This window comes from Sander vitreus, chromosome 11 (genome assembly GCF_031162955.1).
Source record: "Sander vitreus isolate 19-12246 chromosome 11, sanVit1, whole genome shotgun sequence".
In the NCBI taxonomy this organism is placed as follows: Eukaryota; Metazoa; Chordata; class Actinopteri; order Perciformes; family Percidae; genus Sander; species Sander vitreus.
In genome coordinates, this window is record NC_135865.1 from 13614747 (window position 1) to 13641269 (window position 26523).

Consider the following 26523-nt stretch of genomic DNA (forward strand, 5'->3'; position numbering starts at 1 on the left):
AGTACAGTTAGTTTTATTAAACTACTGTTTTACTTGGTAACTTATCCAAAATTTCAACAAGCCAAAGTTTTCTCAACCTTTCTAACCTTAGATTTCTTCTTTATTCTACTTTGATAAGTGTCCTGAAAAATGACTTCATATAGCCGCTAATATGCAATAAATGTTGATATAAAACCATGTTTATTTTTTATGTTATTTATAACCAATTTACAGATCATTTTTCAAGCAAAAAAGTTGTCTACTGAGAAACCATAACATTTCGGACCAATTAATCAGGAGAATAATCCACATATTAATTGATAATGAAAATTATAAATTGCCACCCTAGTAATAAAATATGCGATTGGTATGCCTGTTTTAGTCAAAGATTTTTAACTAACAGGTTTTGTGAAATTTCCCCTCAAAGTCATGTTTTTGTTCACAATATATTGGCGTAACCTAATAAAATCTGAGAAAAGTAGACTGAAATACTACGGAGTGACTTCCACAGAACAAGACACTTCTGAGGGTGGAACGTGTGTACAGCAGCAAAATTCCCAGTTATTGACTTGAGATAACGTGTGTGTGTTTCTTGATCTTTACTTCCTCGCTCGTAAACCGTAACTCCTATCACTTAATATTTAATACTGTGAGAGATACATATACACACACACACTTGATCCTTACTTCTTCAAAGCCCTGCCTAGGGGAAGGTTGTCTATTAACTAAGAAAGTACCTAATCAAACTTCTTGGGAAAACACGTGTGTTCAGCTGCAAAATTACTAGTCAGGTGTGTGTTGTGTAAGAAATGTGAGGACAGTAGCTGTCCATGCCTTCATCATTCGCACCAATTAAGTTTGCACTAAACACATGGACTGTAACAATAGTTTTATACCATATGGTTTAAACAGTCTATGACTAAACACAAAGTAACCTTGACAACCATGACACGATTGTGTGAACAGATACTAAATAAACCATAGATATAAAATGCAATAAACCTTGCTGTGAGGTGGTTTTGTAAACTGTTTCCGAGGTCATGAATGAACTTTTCCTAGACACTCATCATTTACCAGATTAAATGTAATTGATAAATCTAAACTGTTAGACACAGTAACTATTAAACTCAGAAACTGTGATAGTTTTAATGAATGACAAACACAAACACACGTACATAATCGCTACTGAGAGCCAATCAAAAGCTCCATTCAGTAACAAGATCCCTAGTTAAATACTCTGGAGGTGTCACCCATAGACTATAAAGTCACCTGGCAACCAATACTGTAACGCCTGGCAATGAACATAAAACAAAGCTCTTCCACACACCTGAAAGTGTGTGTTTTGTGATTACACCAGAAGTGACTCCAGGCTGTGGTTCATCCAAGTGAAAGGAGGATCTGGAGGCACTTAAAAGGGTAACATAACTATGATAAATGATACCTAAAATGTTGATTATTGTTTGTGAGTAAGCTTTCTTCCCTTCCACCTGGGGTCTGAAATCCCTGACTGAAATGTATAAAGGTGTGTGTATGAACCACTCTCAGATCTGTGAATCAAAAACTTATTTTTTAAAATATATATTACAATCCTTTGATTTGGTGGTCATGTAAGGCCTGAGTGGATGGCAGATTATCTTGATGGGAGGAGATTGTTTTGAGAGGGTGGAGCCATTTCACAGTGCAACATATCTAGGCAATTGCAGCCTCTCTGTCCAGTTGAGATCATGAAGGATTTAGTGGCATTGCAGGATCTGATGGCCGAATCAACAGGTAAGTGTGTGCACTTTAATGTGGTATTGGTCCTTAATTTAAAAATCCATTTATTGGAGTTGAGAGTTTCCTGCTATTCCCAGGGGCCTCAGTGGAGGAAGTCTAGATCATGCAGATCACATGTCAGCAATATAAAGGAATATGTTATACAAAAGTCCCAGACAGGATCTGCAGGTTTTATAGATTAGGAGTCCATAACTGACAGGATGCAAACTCTAGCACTTATCTCTTCAGACTTCCTCCACAAGAAGCACTTCTTCCAATCAGAGGGTTTCAACTCAACTCCTTACTTTTTACTTACTCAGAAATGCTGCCTAAACAAGAGAATAAGGTTCACCCGCAGGAAATAAGGAAGGAGCTGCGGCAATACCAACTGGAACTAAATCAAGTGATTACTCATATTAAAAAGGTGAGTGTTTGCATGTCACACTACTTTTTACTTGGTATCAAACAATGTGATAAAGTATGGACATATTATATTTATTATGGAGAACGGCCCCTGTCAGTGTTGTGTTATCATATTATGGATCATCATTGATGCATTAATATCTAAGCAGCACTTAAATGTTGTTGGAGTGATGTATCGTAATGCATAATATTTCATAAACTGATACTGTTTTGTTTGTAAAATCTTCATCTGAAAAGTAACTATCGCAGTTAAATAAATGTAGATTGTAAATTTACGATATACCCAGTTAAAATGTAGTAGAATAGAAGTATAAAATACCATAAAATGGAAAGACTTAGGCAAAGTACCTAATAAGTCCACTTAAGTATAGTCCTTGAGTAAATGTACTTGGTTACTTTACACAACTGGATACTTTTGTCAGTTTGTGACAAACCTGTACTATATCCCTTGCTAACAAGTACAACAAATACTTTTTTTTATTTTTTATGTGATTAATCATTTATAAACCACACTATGTATCCTTTTATTATTATTATTATTATTATTATTATTATTATTATTATTATTATTATATATTATTACAGTGCTGCGCCTTTGCCTCTTGGACCAAAGAGAACATCAAAAAGAAGGAATGCTGCTTCTTTGAAAAAGGTGTCAGGTAGGATAGGCTGCTCTGTGCTGTGTTGGTGATGACATTTTCTGAACTGACCTTGTAGTTTGCTGCTGCTGCTGCTGCTGTTGCACAGTAATACAGAGACCCTGTAGCATCTGCCCTCTGTTGTGTTTATGTGAGAGGGGCATCACCCTTAATTGCTCTGAGGGCAGTTGTGTTAATTGAATCTGTTTGTTGTTTCCAGCAGTTGTCACTTTCCTCAAACTGTCTGCATGGAAACATGGAAGCATTATATTTTGTTTCTACACTAGAGAGGATGTATGTAAGTGTGGCTACTCAAAGACCGACCATGTGGATGAAGCCATCAAGCCAGAAGACTTTACAGGCGAGTCGTGGGACAGACACAAACATGTCAGCGAAGTGGCCACAGATGCTTTTGGAGACATCAGCTTTGGTGGTTTGGGACAAAAGACTGGCAAGGTGAAGCCATCCTTCTCTTCACCATCTCTCCATTATAAGAACATTACATGTGAATGCGTGCCTGTGTGTCTTTATCCTCGCTTTTGTGTCTGTCTGTCTGTTATTCTCAGTATGTGCGAGTGTCCACAGACACCAGCCCAGAACTCCTGTACCAGTTATTGACTGAACAGTGGAAACTTTCCCCACCCAACCTGCTGATCTCAGTGACCGGAGGAGCCAAGAACTTTTATCTTAAGGCTCGTCTCAAGAACATGTTCCACAGAGGTCTTATTAAAGTGGCACAGACAACAGGTCAGCCTCAGATTTCAAGTTGTAACAATGATTAGAAGTTAGAGAGTCTGTGGAAGCGTGTTTTCTGAGTACATGTGTAGTTATGGTGTGTGGCCATCTGCATGTGCTAAAATACACCATATAGGACCCAAAGGTCTACTCAATCTGCCCAGGCTAGTGGTATTTAAAGTGCAATGTTTCCTTATTCACTGCTTACTAATCTTACTGATGGTGTCCCATTTCCTACTGCTTACATTCTAACTGGATTTTAAGTGTGTAGTGTGTTAATGTGTGTACTCAAAGATGCCAGCTATCAATCTACACACAGCAAAAAAAATCAAAACAAATTGCTGTTGGTAGTGAGGCAGTGCCAAAAAGATTTTGCAAACACACATTAATTATTTATTTGGAAAATGTTTTTCCTCATAGTAGTTGAGTTTAATCAGCAGCAGCTTTCATATGTAACTGCCAGTTTGATTGACATCTGATATTTGCCTGTATGCTAACTGGTGGTATTAGCCAGTTAGCTAAGCTTAGCATAAAGACTACAAGCAGGGGGGAAAAAACTAGCTCGCTCAGAAGATAACAAAACCTGCCTACCAGCACCTCTAAAGCTCACTGATTAACATATCACTTGTGTAATCTGTACAAAAATCCATGTGTAAGAAAGAGGTTTTATGAATGGTTATGTGTGGAATTATATCTTTGCTGCAAAGAGTGACCAACCAGCTGCTCCTTTAAAGCCCATTGTTTTTGATTGGCATGCTCAATAATAACATATGTGTGGATATCCAAATGTTTTTGCCCATATAGTATTTGAAAATACTGTACATACATTTATGGGTCAAAGTATGTGGACATATAGTCTGTTGTATTGAATTTGTGACCCATGTTGTAAACAGGTGCGTGGATCATCAGCGGTGGTATGCACACAGGTGTGATGAAGCATGTAGGGCAGGCTGTTAGGGACCACGCCCTGAGCAGCGCCATGCAGGGCCAGATCGTGGCCATCGGAGTCGCAACATGGGGAATAATTCAAAACAAGAAGGCTTTGGTGAATTCAGAGGTACAATAAACACAGTCATACATGTGGCTTGTCTCTGCATAGCATATGTCTTCTTCTTCTCCATTACTTTCCCTCGTCCTCCTCTTGTCTTTAGGGTTGTTTCCCAGCCCATTATTTGATGGACATCGAGAGCCAGGGCCGACTGTCCTGCCTTGATAACAACCACACCCACTTCCTGCTGGTGGACGATGGCATGCAGGGACAGTACGGTGTGGAGATTGAACTACGTAGCCGTCTGGAGAAATACATCGCTGGAAAGCATCTTGGGAATGAAGGTTAAAAATAGCTGATGGAATGTCTGCAAAAGCAGCAAGCTGTCACAGATAACATCTCAAATCTGATTGTTTTTTATCCGTTCTTTTAATAGTGATTCTTTATTGTCTAACCTCCAGAGAGTCACATGACCATCCCTGTGGTGTGTGTGGTTTTGGATGGAGGACCAGGCACTCTAAATGTGAGTAATCTGTTTTCTATCTCTCTCTCTTTCTTGTCTTGTCTCTGACTGTCTTGTGTGTCTCGTCTCAGACCATCTACAATTCCATGCTGAATGGTACACCATGTGTGATCTTGGAAGGTTCTGGGAGAATAGCAGATGTGATCGCCCAGGTGGCAGGATTGCCATTGACCCGGGTCACTATCGCCCTCATCCACCAGTTAATGAAAAAGTTCTTTGGCCAAGAATATGAAAACTTTCCCGACCTCAAGATCATAGAATGGACAAAGAAGGTATGTGAACATACTGATGACCTCAACAACTACAGACCAATTTACAAGCTACCGTTTCTTTCTTACTACTATCTTCATTTAGCATGTTAGTAGTATGCTAACATTTAGTGCTAATACACAGCTGAGGCTGATGGGAACGTCATTAGTTTTGCAGGTATTTAATCATAATCCAAGTATTTGACAAATTGGAATTCTGACCCAATGACAGCGCTAGATAAAAATTCAGGGGATCAAAGTTATTACAATTTATTCTCTTGGGACCATGTCTGCAATCCATACCATAATTGTGAATAAAGACATTTCACTCTGAGCACTCCCTAGAGCATTGGCAAAATGTAAATTTAACAGTATTTTTTTAAAATAGTATTATAGTTATGCCAATTATATTTTGCATCTGATGATGGTGGCTGCTCCATACTGGTATTACTGGACTGTAGTGCTGCATTTGATACTGTCGACCATAGCTTAATCACTTTGACACAGCTCTAGCTTCGTTCCAATAATATCTAAAAAATAAAATGTTTGCCATTGCTGCTGGTGATGCTTCATCCTCTACCTTGAGGTACACATCTTACTTGTGGTGTGCCACAAGGCTCAATTTTAGGTCCTCTATAGTTGTTTCTTCTCTCTCTCTCTCTCTCTCTCTCTCTCTCTCTCTCTCTCTCTCTCTCTTTTTCTTTCTTTCTTTCTTTCTTTCTTTCTTTCAATTAAGGATCATAACAAATTCAAGAAGACATTATCACATCACTACTATCTTAGCCCTCCCTTCTTAGGCTGCCAATTGATTTCAGAATTGATTTAATACATGTATTGGTTACTTTCATATCTAAAAGTCTAACCCCAAAAGAAACCTGTGAACTCTTGCCTTATGAGCCTGATCAGAAGCACTGGCAAGGGTCTCATAGCTGTTCCTAGGTCCAGAGTTGATTCCAAATCCCACACATTGTGTCTCCTTTCTGTGCCAGATTCAGGACATCATCAGGATGTCTCACTTGCTGACAATTTTCAGAATAGGTGAGGAGAATCACGGAGATGTGGATGTGGCTATTCTTCAAGCACTACTCAAAGGTAGGTAGTTGGTTTTCATGCAGATGCTCAGTACCAGACCGGACTGACTGTAGGCATACAACACATCGTTAAGTATGAAGAAGAAAAGGCTCAGTGCCAAACTGGCTTTTAGCAAGTATAATGTTGCTTCATAGAAGACTAATCGACTGGACTGTGGTATCAAATGTCCCGAGATCGAAAACCAACACAGATATTCTTGCAGATTTTTCCCCTTAATGATTGCTGTCTATACAAAAAGACATTGATAGCCATACCTAATCTATTCATGAAAAATGTGTAGTGCTTCTAGAGCTGCAAAGATTAATCGATTAATCGATTAGTTGTCAACTCTTAAATTAATCAGCAACTATTTTGATAATCGATTAGTCGGTTTCAGTAATTTTTTAAGACAAAAGTAAAAATTCTTTGATTAAATGTGAATATTTTCTAGTTTCTTCTCTCCTCTGTGACAGTAAACTGAATATATTTGAGTTGTGGACAAAATAAGATATTTGAGGACATCATCTTGGGCTTTTGGGAAACACTAATCCACATTTTTCACCATTTTCTGACATTTTACAGACCAAACAACTAATCGAATAATCGAGAAAATAATCAACAGATTAATTGACTATTAATATAATCATTAGTTGCAGCCAAGTGCTTCTTGCAAATGTGTTTCTACTATTGCTGGTCTTGAGAAAGGCTGACAAAATCCATTTATAGCAAGCATAATGCATATTGTTTCAAATCATAATAAGCCAAAGTGCACTAAAAGTGAGTCCACCACACTGGACATTCAGTTAGCGTTTTGATAGTGATGATTCATCATTCTAGCTAAACTACTTTGCCAACTTTGTTTCCGTCTCTGAGCTCTATTAGCAATGGAATATTAAAATGCATTTCCAGGCAGTCCTTATCTTATTCAGCGAGCACATCTGCTATCTTTATTGGGTCTGTAGCAACAAAGTTGTTTTTGAGTAAAGCCTTTCTTGCTGCTTGATCATGCAGTGTGACCCTGACTTGTGTCATGTTGCAGAATATAAAGTGCTAAAAAAATTAAATTGAATAGTTTTTAACTCTTGGTCGAGTGTCACATAAGTTGTGTCACTATAAATTCTTCACTCAGCTTCGAGGAGCAGCGAGTCCCTGGGAAGCGAGTGCTGGAAGAGGCAGTTGGAGCTGGCTATAGCTTGGAACCGAGTAGACATAGCTGAGACTGAAATCTTCACTGAGGAGAGCCAGTGGAAGGTGGGTTCACCTAATATACAACATACTGTCACACCAACACCACCAGCAATCTTTGTCAGACTGTCAGCAGTGAAAAATAAAGACCATCCTCTGAACTCGACACTGTCGTAACCCGTCTTGTCTTTATTAAAATACTGTAAGATAGTGTAATGGACTGACTGGGAAAAACTTGGGAAATAATCCTACGATAATTGCTTTGTCACAGTCATCCGATGAAATAGCAAAAGGTTTGAGTGGGGGAAATTTCTACATGGAGATTTCAACCAATAGCAGCATGACACCAAAACTTTGTATCAGAAACCTTTAATGATATGAGGGGCAGTGGTATGATAAAATCGAATAAATAGTATCATAAAAGTCTTTCTCCATACTGCTATCTCAGTCACTTTACATTTTTTTAATTTGGAACAATCCTCCCTGCATGATAACCTCCACATCAAATTAGAATTGTGTGTTGCTCTGAAAAACTGTTGTGTTCTCCTGGCTTGTTGTTCCCCATCCAGTCCAGTGACCTCCACTGGGCCATGTTCTCAGCCCTGGTTGGCAACAAGCCTCTGTTTGTGAGTCTACTGCTGGAAAATGGCGTGAGTCTGAGGGATTTCCTGCAAGACGAGGCAACTTTGTGTAAGCTTTACAAATGGATGCCCAGCTGCAGCTTTCTCTGCAAGCTCAACATGCGGGTCCAAAGCTGCTGCAGCAGGGGGAAAGCATCCTGCATCAAGTCTCGAGCTCACTCGGTGCAAGGCGAAATGATCTCCATGACTCATGTGTCTGATGAGGTGCGCCACCTGCTGGGCAGTTACACCCAGGCCCTCTACCCCCCCTCCAAAATGACATACCACCATAACACATCTATGGAAACATCTGTATCAGTGAGTTTGTTTATCGATCATCTACAATTTAATAAATGTAGTTTGACAACCAAAACTAAGTTTCGGGATTCATACTATACATACCTACTAATCCAATTTGGTGGTATTTAAGACACTGAGGTCATGTCCTCTGGATTCATTCTGGTAACTGGGTTGTTTTTCTTGTAGGATTTACAAACTAATACATGGTGGATATTTTCTGATTCCAGTATTATTTTAAATGATTACTTTAAGGCCAACAAATAAAAAAAGGGATAAAGGATTCAGTATTTTACCACCAGAATTGTGGACTGGGCGTTTAGAAATGTATTTAGAAATACAATTTACAGAAGGCATGATTGAGCAGTTAGCTAAAGAAAAATATATAAAAAAAATTAAATTGGTGTCTGGACATGCCTTGGAAGGATAAACCATGCAATTAATGCACGTTCCTTCACTTTTCATCTAGCTGTTTCAAAGTCCGACGAGTTCCCAAGCTCCACTCAGGGAGGATGTTGCTGCACAGAGGGACCCAGGCAGAGACCTTTTCCTTTGGGCTGTCGTCCAGAACAATAAGGAGCTGGCTGAAATTGCCTGGGAGCAGGTGATCAAAACACTAACCCTTATACAGACAAAGTTTAAAATTAGTATTTTGTGTGTTTTGTGTGTGTGTATGGCGTTGCATCTTTTTGTATCTGTATATGCATGTGCACAGTGTAGAGACTGCATGTCCACCGCTCTGGCCGCCAGTAAGATCCTGAAGACAATGGCAGCGGAAGGAAGTGATGCAGACAAGGCAGAGGAGATGCAAGAGCTCGCCAATCACTATGAGAAACATGCCATTGGTATAATACTACAGATAATGAGTAGCTTTATTAATGTGAAATATAGGGATGTTACAAGGTTATCATTTCTCCTCATTGTGTGTGTGTGTGTGTGTGTGTGTGTGTGTGTGTGTGTGTGTGTGTGTGTGTGTGTGTGTTTCCCAGGTGTGTTCAGTGAGTGCCACAACAGCGACGAAAAGCGGGCTCAGAAGTTGTTGGTTCGAGCGTCTCCGTTTTGGGGAAGGACGACGTGCCTGAGGCTGGCTCTAGAGGCTGATGATAAAAGCTTTGTAGCTCACTCAGGTGTTCAGGTAGATAAACTTTCAGATTAATCTTTAGGGGCTTTGCTTTGAACAATTTTAGAACTCAGGAGCATGTCTTGAAATTCTGAGACTTTCTGAAAAGATGTTCCATCTGTTTGCACTGTAACGTAGAACATTCAGTGCATGCCCCACAAACTGTGTTGAATAAAAAACGTTTTGGAGTAGAAAAAACTTAGATCAGTGAATTAAAACTGATGAATAAGACTTTCAATTTGATCCCAGACCCAGATGTGAGTCATGAGTATTTAATCTCAACAACATTGATTGCTGCAGATTCAGTCTGATAACATGTCTGTCTTCAAGGCTCTTCTGACACAGATCTGGTGTGGTGAGCTTTCAGTGGTCAACCCTGTGTGGAGAGTGCTGATCTGCATGGTCCTCATCCCACTTACCTACACTGGCTTTCTGGTTTTCAGGTGAGTCCTATCAGTTAACCTGTGTGAAACTGTAAGGGAAGCCATCTTATCAAAGTCATTCTGGCCTATGATTGTTTTGCATGGTCATTCAACAGCCAAAACATCCAAAGCCTCAAGGTGTTTACATATTAACCTATATTGCTGCTATGGTTACTGATTACAATTTACACATGTTTTATGAAATTCAAAAGACAAAGTCACGTGGTTTTATTGCCCCACTTTAGTCATAAGAATGCAAATCATGTTGGTGTCATAAATTAGTTTTCAGGAGTGCAGAGTCCAAGTCCTTCATCTTCCATCTGTTTAAGGACTTAGTTATATGACAACACGTCGAGGAGCTCTGAAGCTGTTGTTCAGAAGAGAATATAATTCTTATATCCTCTGTTGAATAGAATATAAGGTGTTTCTGTTACTGTGTACATACAATAATAAAAGAGTAATAACATTCAGAATAGATGCATGCATTTGGTGTAACATAGTAGTGATTTATTTCATTTGTATTTATTTGACACCACCTGGTGGCAGCAAGACCTCTTTAACTGTTTTCTTTGCTAACAATAACTGATTTAGGTTGTTTGTCATCTGAATGTATTAACATATCTGTGCTAATGCTTGTACTACATCTATAGCGATGCTCAAAAATTGTTATGGTTTCTTAATATGTTATAATTCTCCCTTAGACGTGATGAAGTCATTCAGAGAGACGCTGCGAAGAACGAGGAGATCAAGACAGTGGAGACAGTAACAGGAAGTACACTTCGAACAAATTCTCATGGCCCGTAAGTAGACAGTTGCAGACTATATATTTTACATTTTTGTTATTGTCATTGTCAAAGTTGTGATTTTGCAGGTCACTTAGGCGAAAGAAAGTGTCTGAAACGTCTCTGACCCCCAGTGTTCTGTCCACAGTGATCCCTCCAGAGTGCGGCGCCCAAAGCGTCTAGACAGCTGGTCCAGGCTGGTCTACCTGTACAGCTCTCCACAGGTCAAGTTTTACTGGAATATCTGTGTCTTACTTCGCCTTCCTCTTCCTGTTTGCTGTGGTGCTGATGATTGACTTCCAGGCCACGCCCTTCTGCTGGGGAGGTGCTGCTTTACATCTGGCTGTTCTCTCTGGTGTGTGAGGAGGTCAGACAGGTGAGAGAGTGCAGCTGGGATACGTGTTATTGCTGCCTCCAGAGTATGCCTTATTCTACGAAATATTTATATAACTACTTCACTAGTCTCGCATTGCCAGACCTTTCTCTACATCGCTGCGGAGGAGGGTCTAGGGCTAGTCCACACAACATATGGGTTGGGGATGGGATGGGAGAAAAACGTGCTCTGGTTTATTGGCATTTTTTAAAACCAATCACAATCATCTTCGGCGCCATTAAGCACCGAACAGAGCAACGTTACCTCTGCAAAATAGCCTCAAGAAGGAAGTTGTTTTGGTGGAACAAGTGTACATTCATAAGTTGTTTATGTCGTGCAACAGAAAACTGAGATTGGACAGATAGTCCAGCTCTCTGTCTAGATTTACCCTGCAGAGATCTAAGGAGCAGTTAACCATAGTCCTCATAAATCGACCGGAGTTTAGAATGCCATCACAAAGAAAGTAGAAGGTGACGGACATCCGGCCGAAAATTAGGGACATTAGTGGAATTTCTGGCGGCACCTGAACAATCCCGGAAATGAAACATCGTTGATATAGACTACTACATCACTAAACTGCCAAACTTAATTTATCTTTTCTATCTCAGTTGTTTTATGATCCTGATGGTTTTGGGTTTCGTAAGAAAGCCAGGATGTACATCAACGACCTGTGGAATATTTTTCGATGTTTTGTCCATCCTTCTCTTTGTTATCGGCCTGGCATTTAGGTAAGTTTTCTCCCTCCCAAACTATTACTTTAGGCCATGGAAGTTCTCTTCACCCTCTTGATTATCTATGAATCACCATGTTTTTCTTTTTCAGGCTGACAACTGAGCTGTTCTATGCGGGAAAAATCCTCCTCTGCATCGATTTTGTGGTCTTCTGCCTCCGTCTCATGGCTATTTTCACCATCAGTAGAACCCTGGGACCCAAAATCATCATAGTCAGGAAGATGGTGAGAGGCAAATGTTATGAATGCCGACCTGATGTAATCTGGGAGCAACTGCACAGCACAATTCTACGCTCCAAAACACCTTTTATCTAATATATCTAATATGATTCTGCCTCACTGGGCCTCCATCTGGTGTTTGCAGATGAGATATGGACTTTGTAATAAATAAAAGTGTTGCAGCTGGTCTGTTTGTTCCCTCACAGCGAGTCAAACCTAATTATTGTCTGTGCAGAGATGATACCTGGATCAACAGGGCAACCTTTTAAATACTGAAACTTGTCACTGCTAAATATACAGAAGAGATGCTTTAGGCAGCGTGCAGACTGACAAATCCAAGTTTCTTACATTTTAAATTTTTTGTTTCTAGCCTGTGACTGATGTCTGTTTGTCCCCCAGATGATGGATATGTTCTTCTTCATGTTCCTGCTGAGTATCTGGGTGGTTGCATACGGTGTGGCCAAACAAGGCATCCTCATCCACAATGACAATCGGTTGGACTGGATTGTCCGCGGGGCAATTTATGAGCCGTACCTCATCATATTTGGGAATTTCCCCAAAAATATTGATTGTGAGTGGAGATGGAATATAGTATTACTTGCTTTGTAGTCTTTGCCAGACCTACCTCCACAGCGCTGCGGAGGAAGGTCTGGCTAGTCCCCACAACATTCCGGGATGGGAGATAAACATGCTCTGGTTTAGTGGCATTTTTTTAAACCAATCACAATCATGTTGGGCAGGGCTAAGTGCCAGACACAGTGACAGTGCCTCTGCAAAATGGCCTCAGCAAGGAACTTATTTTGGTGGAACGTGTACATTCAAATTAAAACTCAGTTAGTCTAGCTTTCTGTCTGGATTTACCCTGCAGATATCTGAGGAGCAGTTAAACATAGTCTGTTAAGGAAAATATGTTCCTTTAAGTTTTGTTAATCATTTTAACATTTCTCTGAATGCATCTGTTCAAAACAGTCTCACTGATTTATGATCTGTAGAGTGGCTTGAGACTATTTATAAAATCTGTATGTTAAACTGAGTGACAGTTTGTCATTGAAGGAGAAGACACTATGTCTGAATGGCTATTGAAGGACAAGCTAAATATACGGAGACATTTAAAAGCTTGCCATTGGCTAATGGAAATTGTTGAACAACCTTGTGATTGGTTTGTAAAAATATTCATTTGGGTGTTTTCCAATAAGCTTGGACTTATTCTTCTTGTGACATGTATATATTCTCACAATTTATCCCTGTGGCCTTTGGGAGCTGCGGAGTAAAACTTGTATTGTGCTTGTATATTGAGTCCTGAAATACATCTCTAGAGAGGCCTAGAACTTAAAATGCTAACACAAAGAAATGGACATCCAGCCGAAAATTAGGGACATATGCCGGAATTTCCGGCGGCATCTGAACAATCCCGGAAATGAAACGTCGTCGATATAGACTACTTGCTTTGTAGTTGAAACGCTGTAGTTTTGTCAAGTGTAAAATGTCTTAAGGGTGCCCTGCACACGTATTTTATTACTTTGTGGTAATGTCTGAAGTTCTACCATGGAGAAAAAATGCCTTGGTTACCTTGTTTCAAGTCATTCTAGCGTGGTATAGAAAGCCTAGCCTGGTCCTACCAGACTCTCATACGTCCTTTAAGGCGGGTACTCTGTTGAAGTTTAAAACTATTGGATCTGCCCAGAGCAACTCTGGATCTGCCATAACCAATTGTTAGCGTTTGGTTGTGACGTATGTCATGCGCATGTGCAACAAGAGGGGAGACTATCAAGGCTATTAGCCTTAGCACCTAGCATTAGCCTAAGCCAACTCCTTCACCACTAACAGAGCGAGCTGGAAAATCAAACTTTTCCCAAACCCAGTGGGAGGAGGGCCACCACATCATGGCCACCAACAAAACTCAGAAAAGATTGTCCTTCCTTTAACTTGCTTTAACTTCTGGATATTTAGCAGCGTTGCCACAACGGACCGAATGGCTTCGCTCGCATCTTTCTCCGCCGCAACTCTAGCGCACAGCCTCAACGTCATCGTTCTCAGCCACTCCCTCTGTTCGCTGATTGGACCGGTAAAGATTTGGCCGGAGAAAACCCAAGACTATACCGCAAACCCAGACGGAGTACTGAAGTGAAATGAAAATTGAGCGGAAGTAAGTAGGAGGGCGGAGCCAGGCTATAGAAAGCCTGCAGGAAGACTGGATTTGTGCCAGTTCTCTTTAATATTCAACAAGCTAAGCTGCTTGACTCTGATTGGTTAACAGCTAGCCAATGAGAGCCTGGCTATCAGCAACCTCTACCCAGCGCAACTGGGCGAGCTCATGAATAGTAATGAGCTCAGGCAACACCACGTCAGACTGACCAACTTTTGTAATTGGCCTGATTTCTCTGCTTATTTCTTTTCAGTGGCTAGAGCTAACAGAGGAGGTAGCAATTCATTTTCACATTCACAATATAACACAAACACATATGGACCTAACATTTAAAAAAATTCAAGTAAAAACGGTTTTGTGTGGCAGGGCACCTTTAATAATTACTAACATTTACAAGGCTATAACCTGGTTGAATTAAGATATTATTACCACATGAAAACAATCTTTTGTCTTCTGCAGATGCTGCGTTTGACATAAACTCCTGCAGCATGAATGGCACCGATCCTCTGAAGCCCAAGTGTCCGGTGCTGAATGAAAACCAAACACCAGCTTTCCCTGAGTGGCTCACCATCATCATGCTTTGTATATACTTGCTCTTTGCCAACATACTGCTGCTCAACCTGCTCATAGCCATCTTTAAGTGAGTTTTCCACCACATGTGTGTGTCTTAACTCAGTCATATTGTTGAGCTTTTCTCTGCAACAACTTAGATACTAATAATACCTTAATACCACTTTATAACCAGTGCTTGCTTTTCATCCTCCGTCTCTCTCTGTGGTACTGCACAGCTTTACATTCCAGGAAGTTCAGGAAAACACAGACAGAATATGGAAGTTTCAAAGATACGAGCTAATCAAGGAGTACCACAGCCGCCCTGCTGCCCCTCCTCCTTTCATCATCTTCAGCCATCTTTACCTCTTCATCAGGAACATGGTGATGTGCAGGCCCCCCATCATAAGTAAAGAGTTTAGTAAGTATGTACTTATTTATCTTGGTCTGCTGCAGTAGTGGACTTCATGGTTATATGCTGCAGACTTCCACTCTAGTTTTACCTTTATCACTCTGTTAAAAAGCTTTATTTATCATACACCTACCTTCTTACTGATTCCAGACTACAGTGGTGCCATATTTTTATCAATATAGTCAAATCCTTGAAGAAATAAGGTCATATTCCCAGATATGCATTGGCAAAACAAGCATTTTTTTCTCATTTGAGAACTTTTATGACCTTCTTTGTTTATGGGGGGTTATAATGGGAGCTACAATTTCCCTAAAAGTACAACCACATGTTATCATGAAATCCTATGCTTAGGTCAGTCACATGTCACATGACAACTAAACCAACTCCATGACAACTGTTTACAATTAATAGTTTACAATTATTAGGTTCATTATTGACCTTGGAAGTAGAAGTTTGACAAAAAAAACATCCACTTGCTGGAAATTTTCCAGATCTTTCAGGCACATCTCATGGCCTTCACCAGGAGGTGTGGTTTGCTCAGCCGTCACGGGAGAACAAGTATTTGATACACTGCCGATTTTGCAGGTTTTCCCACTTACAAAGCATGTAGAAGTCTGTCATTTTTATCATAGGTACTCTTCAACTGTGAGTGACGGAATCTAAAACAAAAATCCAGAAAATCACATTGTATGACAAAGTAATTAATTTGCATTTTATTGCATGACATAAAGTATTTGATACAACAGAAAAGCAGAACTTAATATTTGGTACAGAAACCTTTGTTTGCAATTACAGAGATCATACGTTTCCTGTAGTTCTTGACCAGGTTTGCACACACTGCAGCAGGGATTTTGGCCCACTCCTCCATACAGACCTTCTCCAGATCCTTCAGGTTTCGGGGCTGTCGCTGGGCAATACAGACTTTCAGCTCCCTCCAAAGATTTTCTATTGGGTTCAGGTCTGGAGACTGGCTAGGCCACTCCAGGACCTTAAGATGCTTCTTACGGAGCCACTCCTTAGTTGCCCTGGCTGTGTGTTTTGGGTCGTTGTCATGCTGGAAGACCCAGCCACGACCCATCTTCAATGCTCTTACTGAGGGAAGAAGGTTGTTGGCCAAGATCTCACGATACATGGCCCCCATCCATCCTCCCCCCTTTGCAGAAAAGCATCCCCAAAGAATGATGTTTCCACCTCCATGCTTCATGGTTGGGATGGTGTTCTTGGGGTTGTACTCATCCTTCTTCTTCCTCCAAACACGGCGAGTGGAGTTTAGACCAAAAAGCTCTATTTTTGTCTCATCAGACCACATGACCTTCTCCCATTCCTCCTCTGGATCATTCAGATGGTCATTGGCACACTTCAGACAGGCCTGGACATGCGCTGGCTTGAGCAGGGGGACCTTGCATGCGCTGCAGGATTTTAATCCATGACGGTGTAGTGTGTCACTAATGGTTTTCTTTGAGACTGTGGTCCCAACTCTCTTCAGGTCTTTTTTTTTAAATTATTTTTGTGGCATTTCTGCCTTTAATGATAGGAAAGCAATGAAAGGGGGAGAGAGAGGGGGAAGACATGCAGGAAATTGTCTTCCTTCTGCGTCGAGGCATGAACCTTTGTATATGTGTGCCCACTCTACCGACTCAGCTATCCTGGCCACTCTCTTCAGGTCATTGACCAGGTCCTGCCGTGTAGTTCTGGGCTGATCCCTCACCTTCCTCATGAGCATTGATGCCCCATGAGGTGAGATCTTGCATGGAGCCCCAGACCGAGGGAGATTGACCGTCATCTTGAACTTCTTCCATTTTCTAATAATTGTGTCAACAGTTGTTGCCTTCTTACCAAGCTGCTTGCCTATTTTCCTGTAGCCTATCCCAGCCTTGTGCAGGTCTACAATTCTATCCCTGATGTCCTTACACAGCTCTCTGGTCTTGGCAATTGTGGAGATGTTGGAGTCTGTTTGATTGAGTGTGTGGACAGGTGTCTTTTATACAGGTAATGAGTTCAAACAGGTGCAGTTAATACAGGTAATGAGTGGAGAACAGGAGGGCTTCTTAAAGAAAAACTAACAGGTCTGTGAGAGCCTGAATTCTTACTGGTTGGTAGGTGATCAAATACTTATGTCATGCAATAAAATGCAAATTAATTATTTAAAAATCATACAATGTGATTTTCTGGATTTTTGTTTTAGATTTCGTCTGTCACAGTGGAAGTGTACCTATGATAAAAAATTACAGACCTCTACATGCTTTGTAAGTAGGAAAATCTGCAACATCGGCAGTGTATCAAATACTTGTTCTCCCCACTGTATCAGTATGGAATTTTGTAGGGCTGGGACAGTATGCTTTGGTCCCCGATTCGATTCTTTCACGATACATGGATGCTGATTCGTTTTGTATTGCGATTTAATATTTATTGCGATTCTAGTATTGCAATTCAATAGAATTGGGTATTGCGATTTTGTTTTCTTTTTTTAACAAAAAAAACTGTTGATAATATGCTTCTAGAGACAATATATCATGAGACATTTCTAAAGACTAATTGTTTTCTAAAAAACGGCACATCACTTGAGTCTGACATTTGTTTAGTTTGTAAAGAAGTACATAACATTTATTTTCTGCATTTTTTGCTTTGGGTCAGAAAACGGATATGATGTAGTCGCCGTCAGCGGTAGGCTACCGTATAAACAGAAAATGCTTAGGTGATTTTTTTATCATTTTTAAATCACGATTCTAGGGAAAAGAATCGATTTTAAAGTGCTCATATTATGCTTTTCGGCTTTTTCCCTTTTCCTTTATATATCTTTTTTGTCCACATCATAGTTACAAAGTGAAAAAGCCCAAAGTCCACCACAAAGGGACTTACCATCTCCAACAGAAAACACTGTGCACAAACTGCTCCAAACCGCTCTAGTAGTTCAGCCTTTACTTCCGTGACAAACGTGCGTCACTTTGTAACACACGTTATAATGCTCGCCTAGCTGCTAGTCAGTAATGGGCCAGGGCAGCACTGGCCCGTCCACTTTACTCACTGGCCCGTCCAGCCAAGTTTGATCAAAATATGTTTTGTTATGAAAAATATTCAATTGTATGTAACAAAAGAAATAGTAACAGAACTAGTTGTGTGTGTTTAATGTGTCTTCTCTTCTGATTAGCTAGCTGGCTTTTTAGACAATGTACCATGGATGTGTTAAGCAATGTAGCCCACTGTTAAAAGTGATATGGACAGTTTTCTTGGATGGAATACAGTGTAAATGAGGATGAGCTTTTTTGCATCATGTGCAGACATTTCCCCAGCGGAGCTGAAAGCCCATCAGCTAGAGAGGAGTGTGTTTGAGTGCTGGCCCTCACAGTATGGAGGAAATATTTATTCATAATTCAACTTGAAAGTCCAAAGAGAAAACGCAGTGAGATCAAATTAAAAATATTATTATTTTACTACGCTACTAGGAAAAATCATGCCATAATTAAATTTAAAAAAGAAAAAGGAAACTGAAAAAGCAAATTTGAAATGTAAAATGATAATTTGAAAATGTAAAGTGCAATGTAAAAAGTCAAATTTAAAATGCAAAGCTTGAAATCTTTGAAATCTTTTATTGATTGAGAGAAACTCAAAATGTGAAATGGAAAAGCTTAAATGGAGATACCTAAATTAAAATCTCAAATAGAAAAAAAGTAGGGCTGTCAGCCTTAACGCGTTAATCACGATGCGATTAAGGGCCGAGCATAACGCGTACATTTTTTTTATCGCATTAATCGCATGCTGCCCTTTATTAAATTATTTTACACTTCACTCGGCTTCGCATCATGCCTAACAGGCTACTATTTTGACCCTTTGCGCACCTTTACTTATCATCAAGCTGCCATACTTCCTCGTAACACATCCTCCTGCTGCAGGCTGCAGGCATGATGGAGAAAGACAGAAGCAACACAATTCTGAATGGCGCTTTTTATTTTCCAAAACTCCCGAATGGCTCAGTAGACAAATCGAAAGCCATATGCACATTGTGTAAAGCCGAATTAAAATATCACCGAAGCACGTCAAGCTTGAGCTACCACCTACGAGCTAAGCATAGTACAGTTAACGTGACTGGAGAGTGCTGCTAGTCGCCGACCTGCTTCATCAGCCTGTACAACACGGAGAAAGCAGCCAAACTGGAACTGCTGCAAATTGCAAACGCTGTCTCATTAACCGGTGATCACTGGACGTCAGTGAGTAATCAAAATTATTTAGGAGTTACTGCACACTATATTGACTCTAGATTCAAATTTGTGACTAGATTCACACATTTTTCTTTTGTTTACAATAAATAAATAAATAATAAACAAATACAAATCTTAAAATCAAGTTCATAAAGTAACTTTCTTTGCATTCATTTGATTCCCAATCAAGATACACTGGTAAGAATTGCTTTCCATTGGTAATATGTACTTAAAAACAGTTCTATAATGCAAAATAATAGAATTTTAATCATGTGATAAAACATGCGATTAATCGTGATTAACTATAGAAATTCAGCGATTAATCACGATTAAGAAAAAATGAATCGTTTGACAGCCCTAAAAAAAAGAAATTTTGCACTTTATAATTTTCAATTTTCAATTTGAAATTTTATCTTTTAAATTTTACATTTGTCAATTGCCCTTTGACGTTTTAAGATTCACCATTTCCATTTCAATTCAACATTTGGCTTTTCAATTTGGACTTGACAGGTGTCAATGTAAATGAGGAGGCGTGGCCCAGAGGCTGGTGGGAGGGTCTGAAACGAAAGGGGTGCAGAGGCACGTTATGGACAGCAGGGGAAGCTGACTGCTGGGGAGCTCAATTGAGGAGCATCTGGCTGCAGCTTCTCAGCCAGGCTGGCTTGGGCTCTTATTTCACATTAGATGATAGAAACTGATGATGTAGGCTAACACAAACGAGATTTCATACAACAACAGTGAAGTTTTCATGTAGTTACTGTAATCGGGCCTGTGTACTTTTTCGTTCATTTGATTTCTGATTTTGAAACGATATCCAAATTTGAAAAATGGGTCATTTTAAACCTTGTTAATATTGATGACAATAGGTTCAAAGGAAAACAAGCCATATTTCAGGAAATAAACTTGTCCATGATTATATTGAGAGACTTCCAGCTGACAGCGGGGTCTGTGAGCATCATTGGCCGGCCGGCGAGCAAGCGATCCCGGCGGCCGCCACCAGCTGGCTGTCACGTCAGACTGGAGCTTCTTGAGTCCGACAACATTGGAGAAAATGTGCAATTGGCCATACATTTTTGTAAAACTGCCCATATTCAAACTCTACACAGAGCATAAAAAAGTCTCAGAAGTGAATTTAGTGGTGAAATAGCAGATGAAAATTGTAAAAAAGCAATCAATTCTAGAATCTAGATCGGGAGTTTTGCAGCAGCTGGAATACGTTTTACAATTTTTGTCTGCTATTTCACCACTAAATTCACTTCTGAGACTTTTTTATGCGAGAAATTAACTGTGTAGAGTTTGAATATGGGCAGTTTTACAAAAATTGACGGCCAATTGCACTTTTGCTCCGATGTTGTCGGCCTCGAGAAGCTCCAGTCTGACGTGACATCCTGCTGGTTGTGGCCAGGATCGCCTGCTCGCCACAGCTCGGACAGTGATGCTCAGTGATGTCAGCTGGAAGTCTCTCAACCCTCCCACCAGCCTTTGGGCCACGCCTCCTCATTGACATTGACACCTATCAAGTACAAATTGAAAAGCCAAATGTTAAAATGAAATGGAAATGGTGAATCTTAAAATGTCAAAGGGCAATTGACAAATGTAAAATTCAAAAGATAAAATTTCAAATAGAAAATTATAAAGTGCAAAGACTAAAATAATTTTTAATTTTTTCATTTGAGATTTAAATTGAAGTATTTCCATTTAAGCGTTTCCATTTCACATTTTGAGTTTCATATTTGATGTTTCTCTCAATTAATAAAAGATTTCAAAGATTTCAAGCTTTGCATTTTAAATTTGACTTTTTACATTGCACTCTACATTCTCAAAAGATCATTTTACATTTCAGCTTTGCTTTTTCAGTTTCCTTTTTCTTTTTTAAATTGAATTATGGCATGATTATTCCTAGTAGCGTAGTAAAATAATAATGTTTTTAATTTGATCTCGCTTCGTTTTCTCTTTGGACTTTCAATTTCAATTATGAATAAATATTTCCTCCATACTCACAGAAGTAACATTAAGTAAAACATGTTTCATGCTTCTTGCGTTATTATTTAAGTAACCTAGTAATCTTCCTATTTAGTAAGAAATCGTGAACACTGATGATGGCTTCTAGCTGAACACTTTTTGCCCACATTACATAAGAAGATAACTTATCTGTGAGTGACGTATTTTTTAGTTTTCTTTGATCCTGTCACTGCTGTGGACTCGATACACTGTCTAAGATTTGGCGCCTTGCTGGCCACTTTTCATTATATCTGTCATATTTCAAACAATGCTTGGCTGGAAGTTTTCATTCTTTGATTTTCTTTTACTGCTGGTAGCGCACTTGCTGCTCATGATCTGACCATAGACCTGAAGCAACAATACTGTTTTGTCTATATTGTTGTGTACAAACTTTTTAGACTGAGCTTTGTTGGTTGAGCATGTTGTAGACAGTACTCCTATTGCCGTTGTAATGCAATATATGTTGGAAGGTAAAATTGTTGCTGTTTTTTCAGGTTGTCCTTTTTGCTACTTCTACGTCTTTTTGAAAATGGCCCACTCACTTTTGTACCGGCCTGCCCAAAATACTATTTCTGTCAACGCCACTGCCTCATACTCTGCTTCTGACTAGCTTGTAGTCCTTACCTAGCTACTGCGCATGTGCGACTCCCAACAAAGATGAAATAGAAGTGTGATGCCTCACTCGGTAGCTAAAATAGAGAGCTCAACACACAGGGTGAAAAGAGGAGCTGCAGTAATGTGCAGTACAACAAAAATATGGTGTTTTTTGAAAATTAAACCATGTAAACCTATTCTGATATAACCTCTAAATACAATTACGAACCTGAAGATGAGCATAATATGAGCACTTTAAAAATTGTCGCCAAAAAAGCTCAATACATACGATTTTAGATTTTTCCCCCCACTCCTACAATTTTGGCTGTGCATGAGGAGAGATCGTAACCTCTGACCTTTCTCCAGCCGTCCAACGACTCCTAATCAATGACCTTTGACCCCTTCACAGTCACTTTGCATACACACATGCACAGTATTAGATAAGGTAGTGAACAAGCATCTGATGCTGTTTTTCAGGGAGCGAGCTTCCTCAGATGGAGGAAGAGGAGCTGTTGTCCTGGGAGGCCTTGATGAAGGACAGATACCTGCTGTCCACACAGCAGGAGCAGAGCCAGAGCATGGAGCGACGCATCCTGGACACAGCTCAAATGTAAAACTCCTACAGGAATGTAGCCCAGAGTAGCTGCGTAACAGTCCTCTAGAGTAATTATTTCTATGTGAGACCCCTTGTCACACCTTAGTTATGTTTTAGTCGTGAACTTCCACAAATTCTTTCATTTGAACTTTTAGAGTCCTGTAGGGATACAACTATTCAGTATTTTACAGCAAAAACGACAAAGGAAAAGTCAGAAAAAAATTACCAGATTTGACACCCAGTTGGAAATAAACTTTAATATACCCCAATCAATATTATTGTATCAATAATGGTTCAAATGAATATGTGTCAGTGAAAAGGTGTTGGTTATAGGGAAAAACCTACAGAGAGGGTGCTTTCGAGCGTCTTGTTTTGGTTTTACCACCCCTGCACTGCGGTCTTCAGCGTTGTTTCCAGTCACAGCAAAACAGGTTTAAAGGAATAGTTCAACGTTTTGGGCAATGTACTTATTTTTTCTCTCCTGCCAAGAGTTACATGAGAAGATTGATACCACTTTCATGTTTGTCTGTTAAATATTAGATTAGTTACTTTTGGACAGAGCCAGGATAGCTGTTTCCCCGTTTCCGGTCTTTGTGCTAAACTAAATCACTGGAGGCTGTAGATTAATATTTAACGGACAAACATGAGAGTGGTATCATTTTTGTCATCTAACTCTCGGCAAGATTTCACAAACTATGGCTTTAATAATGCAGCAACATAGTCAATGTTTTTAAGGTTTGATGAGGCTCAATTCTGCTTTGACTAAACATAAAGAGTATTTAACATTAAACTATAATCAAATAAATACCAGGCACCCACACTGTGTTTGTTTGTTTCCTGAGGGTTACCACCATAACCGATCGACTGGAGAGGGAAGATGAGACGAGCTCTGCTGCCATGGTACAAAGACTGGCTCGACTAGAGGAGCAGGTTGTGACCTGATTTTTGGTTATTACTGATGTTGCACCTGTGTCTGTAACATTTCACACTATGCTGTGGGAGCAAAACGCACAATGCAGAAAAGAGATGACACACTTCTTGATGTGTGTTTGTTGAATCTTCTCTCCAGATGTCCTCGGTGGAACATCAGTCATCTTCGAATGTTTTATAAGCAGTCATCAATGTGTTTGACCTACTTTTATTTCATCACATCAGGTCGTCCAGTCAGCCAAAGCCCTGCAATGGATTATGGACAGTCTGAAATCTCAGGGGTTTGCAGCAAAAGAAACACAACCACTAAGTCAGCAACCAACTTTCTCATTCATTATTATTGTTAACATATTACATATATGTTACGTGCTCACTTTTATTCTTCCCTGCAGCATTAACTACAACAGATGAGTCCCCTGACATTTATACGTCAGAGAAAGAAGACGGGTTCCACGTGAATGCCCGTCAGTTTCACTATCCCAACAGCAAAGTCACACGCTTCCCTGTGCCTGAGGAGAAGGTGCCATGGGAGGTATTTCACATACATTTGCACCAGTTACTGGTCCTCACAACATCACTGCATAAAAAGATGGTTTATTGGATCTACGTTGTTTCATATCCTCTTTTTTCAGGTCAGCTTCAGCTCATACATTCCGGCTTATTACGCCTCTAAAGACAGTGAGGACCATGTTGATGGGTATGTTTTTACCAAGAGAAGACCATACATGTTTTATTCCTATTAGGCTTGGTGTCTGTATATATGTGCAGCTAAGACAAGTCATTATAGGTGTTTTTGTCAAAATAACAAGATTGTTCCTATTAAAACATCTTAAAGAAAAAATGAAAATGTATTTAAAATATATTTTACATGAATGAATAACTAACCTTTCTGACCTAACCCAGTGTACACTATCTCATTACAAGGCCTCCAAGCTCCTTATCTTGTGTTTCATTTATTCTTTCGCCTTACAGATCAGAATCAGAAGCCTTAGATAATTACAGGTATGATACTCGATAAGATATACAAGGCATCACATAGCACTTACAGTAACCTTACAGGCATGTCTTGGTGTCTGATGTGTAGCCTATCTGATCTGTCATTAGAAACCCAGCAGGGAGGACGGGCATCAGGGGACGAGGTGCACTAAGCCACCTTGGTCCAAATCTGAATGCAGACTTTGTGCTTACACGGTAGGACCTCTCACATCCTGACATTGCTTTTTAAAAAGTTGTTTCACCACCACTGGATTGCATGGCCTGATCTATGACTTTAAATTATTATTATTATTATTATTTTTAGCTGGCGAGATTGTGAGAGATCTGTTTTGGAGTACCTGGTGGTTTGTGATGAGAGCCAGGGAACCTTGGCTTTACCTGGGGTGAGTCCCGCTGTTTGTTCACTTCAGCTGGTTTTTACTTTTTTGAGCTGTTCCAATAAATGTACCTTTCTGTTGTGGTTTTGAAACTGTCAGGTTCTTGTCCAATCTGCCGATCACACACCAGTGACTTGGATTAGAACCTTGGGAAAGAAGCTGTATGAAGAAATAAATGCAAAAGTATCAGAGGGAACAAAGGTAGGTCTGTTTAACACTTTGGTGAGCCTTCATAGAGCTTCAAGGGGCAATTTGGTTTACAGACGGCAGTTTATTTTTACCCTCATTGATATAAATAAGGTGGACAAAAGCAAGAAGACTTCCTCTGACAATCTCTATCTGATCACACCGATATCTGATCACACCAAAGTCTTCTACTACTAAAATGTTTTGCATTTACAGTAGAAGAGGCTCTTGTCAGCAGTGGCTTGTTCAATGACACATGGCTGTTGTGAGGGATCAAACCTGTTGATTTAATTAGTGTTTAGCAATTAAATTAATTAGATGAATGATACTTAATTTAAACATGCTTTTCTTGACTCTGACATTGAGGAACTTTGTTGATTCTAGCATGCAGTTGCTGTGTTTTAGGTGTTTGAGGGTTATGTGGATGACTGCAGGAACACAGATAACGCCTGGGTGGAAACCACCGTCTTCAACATTCACCTGGCCAGAACGAGCCAGATGATGGAAGATATCAACAGTATGGTGAGAACATTATTATTATTTGATTGTTTCACAGGAAGAACTTGACTGCTGGATATTTGTTTCCTCTGCATTTGGGAGATATTTGGGGACGGAATTCAGGTCATGATTCTCCCCTACATTGAACACAGCATTACTTATCATTGTTTTGTGATTATCTCCGTCTCAGGTAGCGAGCAGCCATGGCGCTCTTCAGTGGCGGGAGGTGAGCGGAAAAACCAGACTTAGCTCAAACCAAAGAGACTCTCTGCAGAAGGTTGCTGAGCTGCACAGCAGGAAGTTTTGATGTTCAACGATGCTATAGCTGTACATGTGCCTCTCCATCCACAGGGTTCTTTCTGCCTGTTTGTGTGGCCTTTTGTTAAGGCTGATTAATTCTGTTGCACTGAAAGCACTTGAATAAAGACACCGTAAAGCCATTATGCATGCTGCTGTGGATTATTTCTGCGCAATTTTCCTGTATGTTAAGGTATCTGTGTATCTTGCAGTTTACTTCACAGTGTGACCTTTACATAATCAAGCACTCCTGGCCTTATAATAATGATTAAAAACCTAAATTGAATTGCTTGGCTGCTTTTGTTGTCTAATAGAAACGCATGTGTTGTCTCACAATGTTCTGCAGAGAAATTAAACTCACACTGAACACAATGGGAAGTATCTCAGCACAGTGAACTCATTATGCATATTTAGTTCTAATATTCGACAGTGTTTTTGTCCACCTGCCAGGCGCGCAGCCTTGCAGTAGTTTCGGAGCAGCTTCTGGGGCTGCTCATTGGCTCAGGCAGAGGTGGCCAGACCATGCAGTATCGGTTTCACACCCTCTTCATTCCGCTGCTTGTTTTTTACCTTTAGATAAATCAATTATTCTTTTGCCAGTAAATCAGAAAGCGTGCTCTGTGGAAATCTACAAAGCG

At 39.9% G+C, this 26523-nt stretch overlaps 1 protein-coding gene across 1 annotated transcript; it reads left to right on the forward strand.

Annotated features, from left to right (window-relative positions):
* Window positions 1–1703: 1703 nt before the first annotated feature.
* On the forward strand, window positions 1704–26022 carry trpm2 (transient receptor potential cation channel, subfamily M, member 2). Its single transcript, XM_078262883.1, is given in 36 exon segments — window positions 1704–1749; window positions 3019–3251; window positions 3362–3542; window positions 4424–4587; window positions 4682–4862; window positions 4980–5041; window positions 5113–5313; window positions 6279–6381; window positions 7490–7611; window positions 8115–8483; window positions 8932–9066; window positions 9178–9307; window positions 9452–9597; window positions 9913–10025; window positions 10706–10804; window positions 10935–11031; window positions 11033–11095; window positions 11097–11162; window positions 11768–11839; window positions 11841–11887; window positions 11982–12114; window positions 12508–12679; window positions 14714–14894; window positions 15043–15224; window positions 22484–22616; window positions 23413–23425; window positions 23427–23531; window positions 23757–23841; window positions 23924–24063; window positions 24164–24228; window positions 24504–24533; window positions 24636–24722; window positions 24832–24910; window positions 25004–25105; window positions 25496–25612; window positions 25779–26022. Coding segments are annotated over 36 exon segments (4371 nt in total). The 3' UTR covers window positions 25896–26022.
* Window positions 26023–26523: the final 501 nt, after the last annotated feature.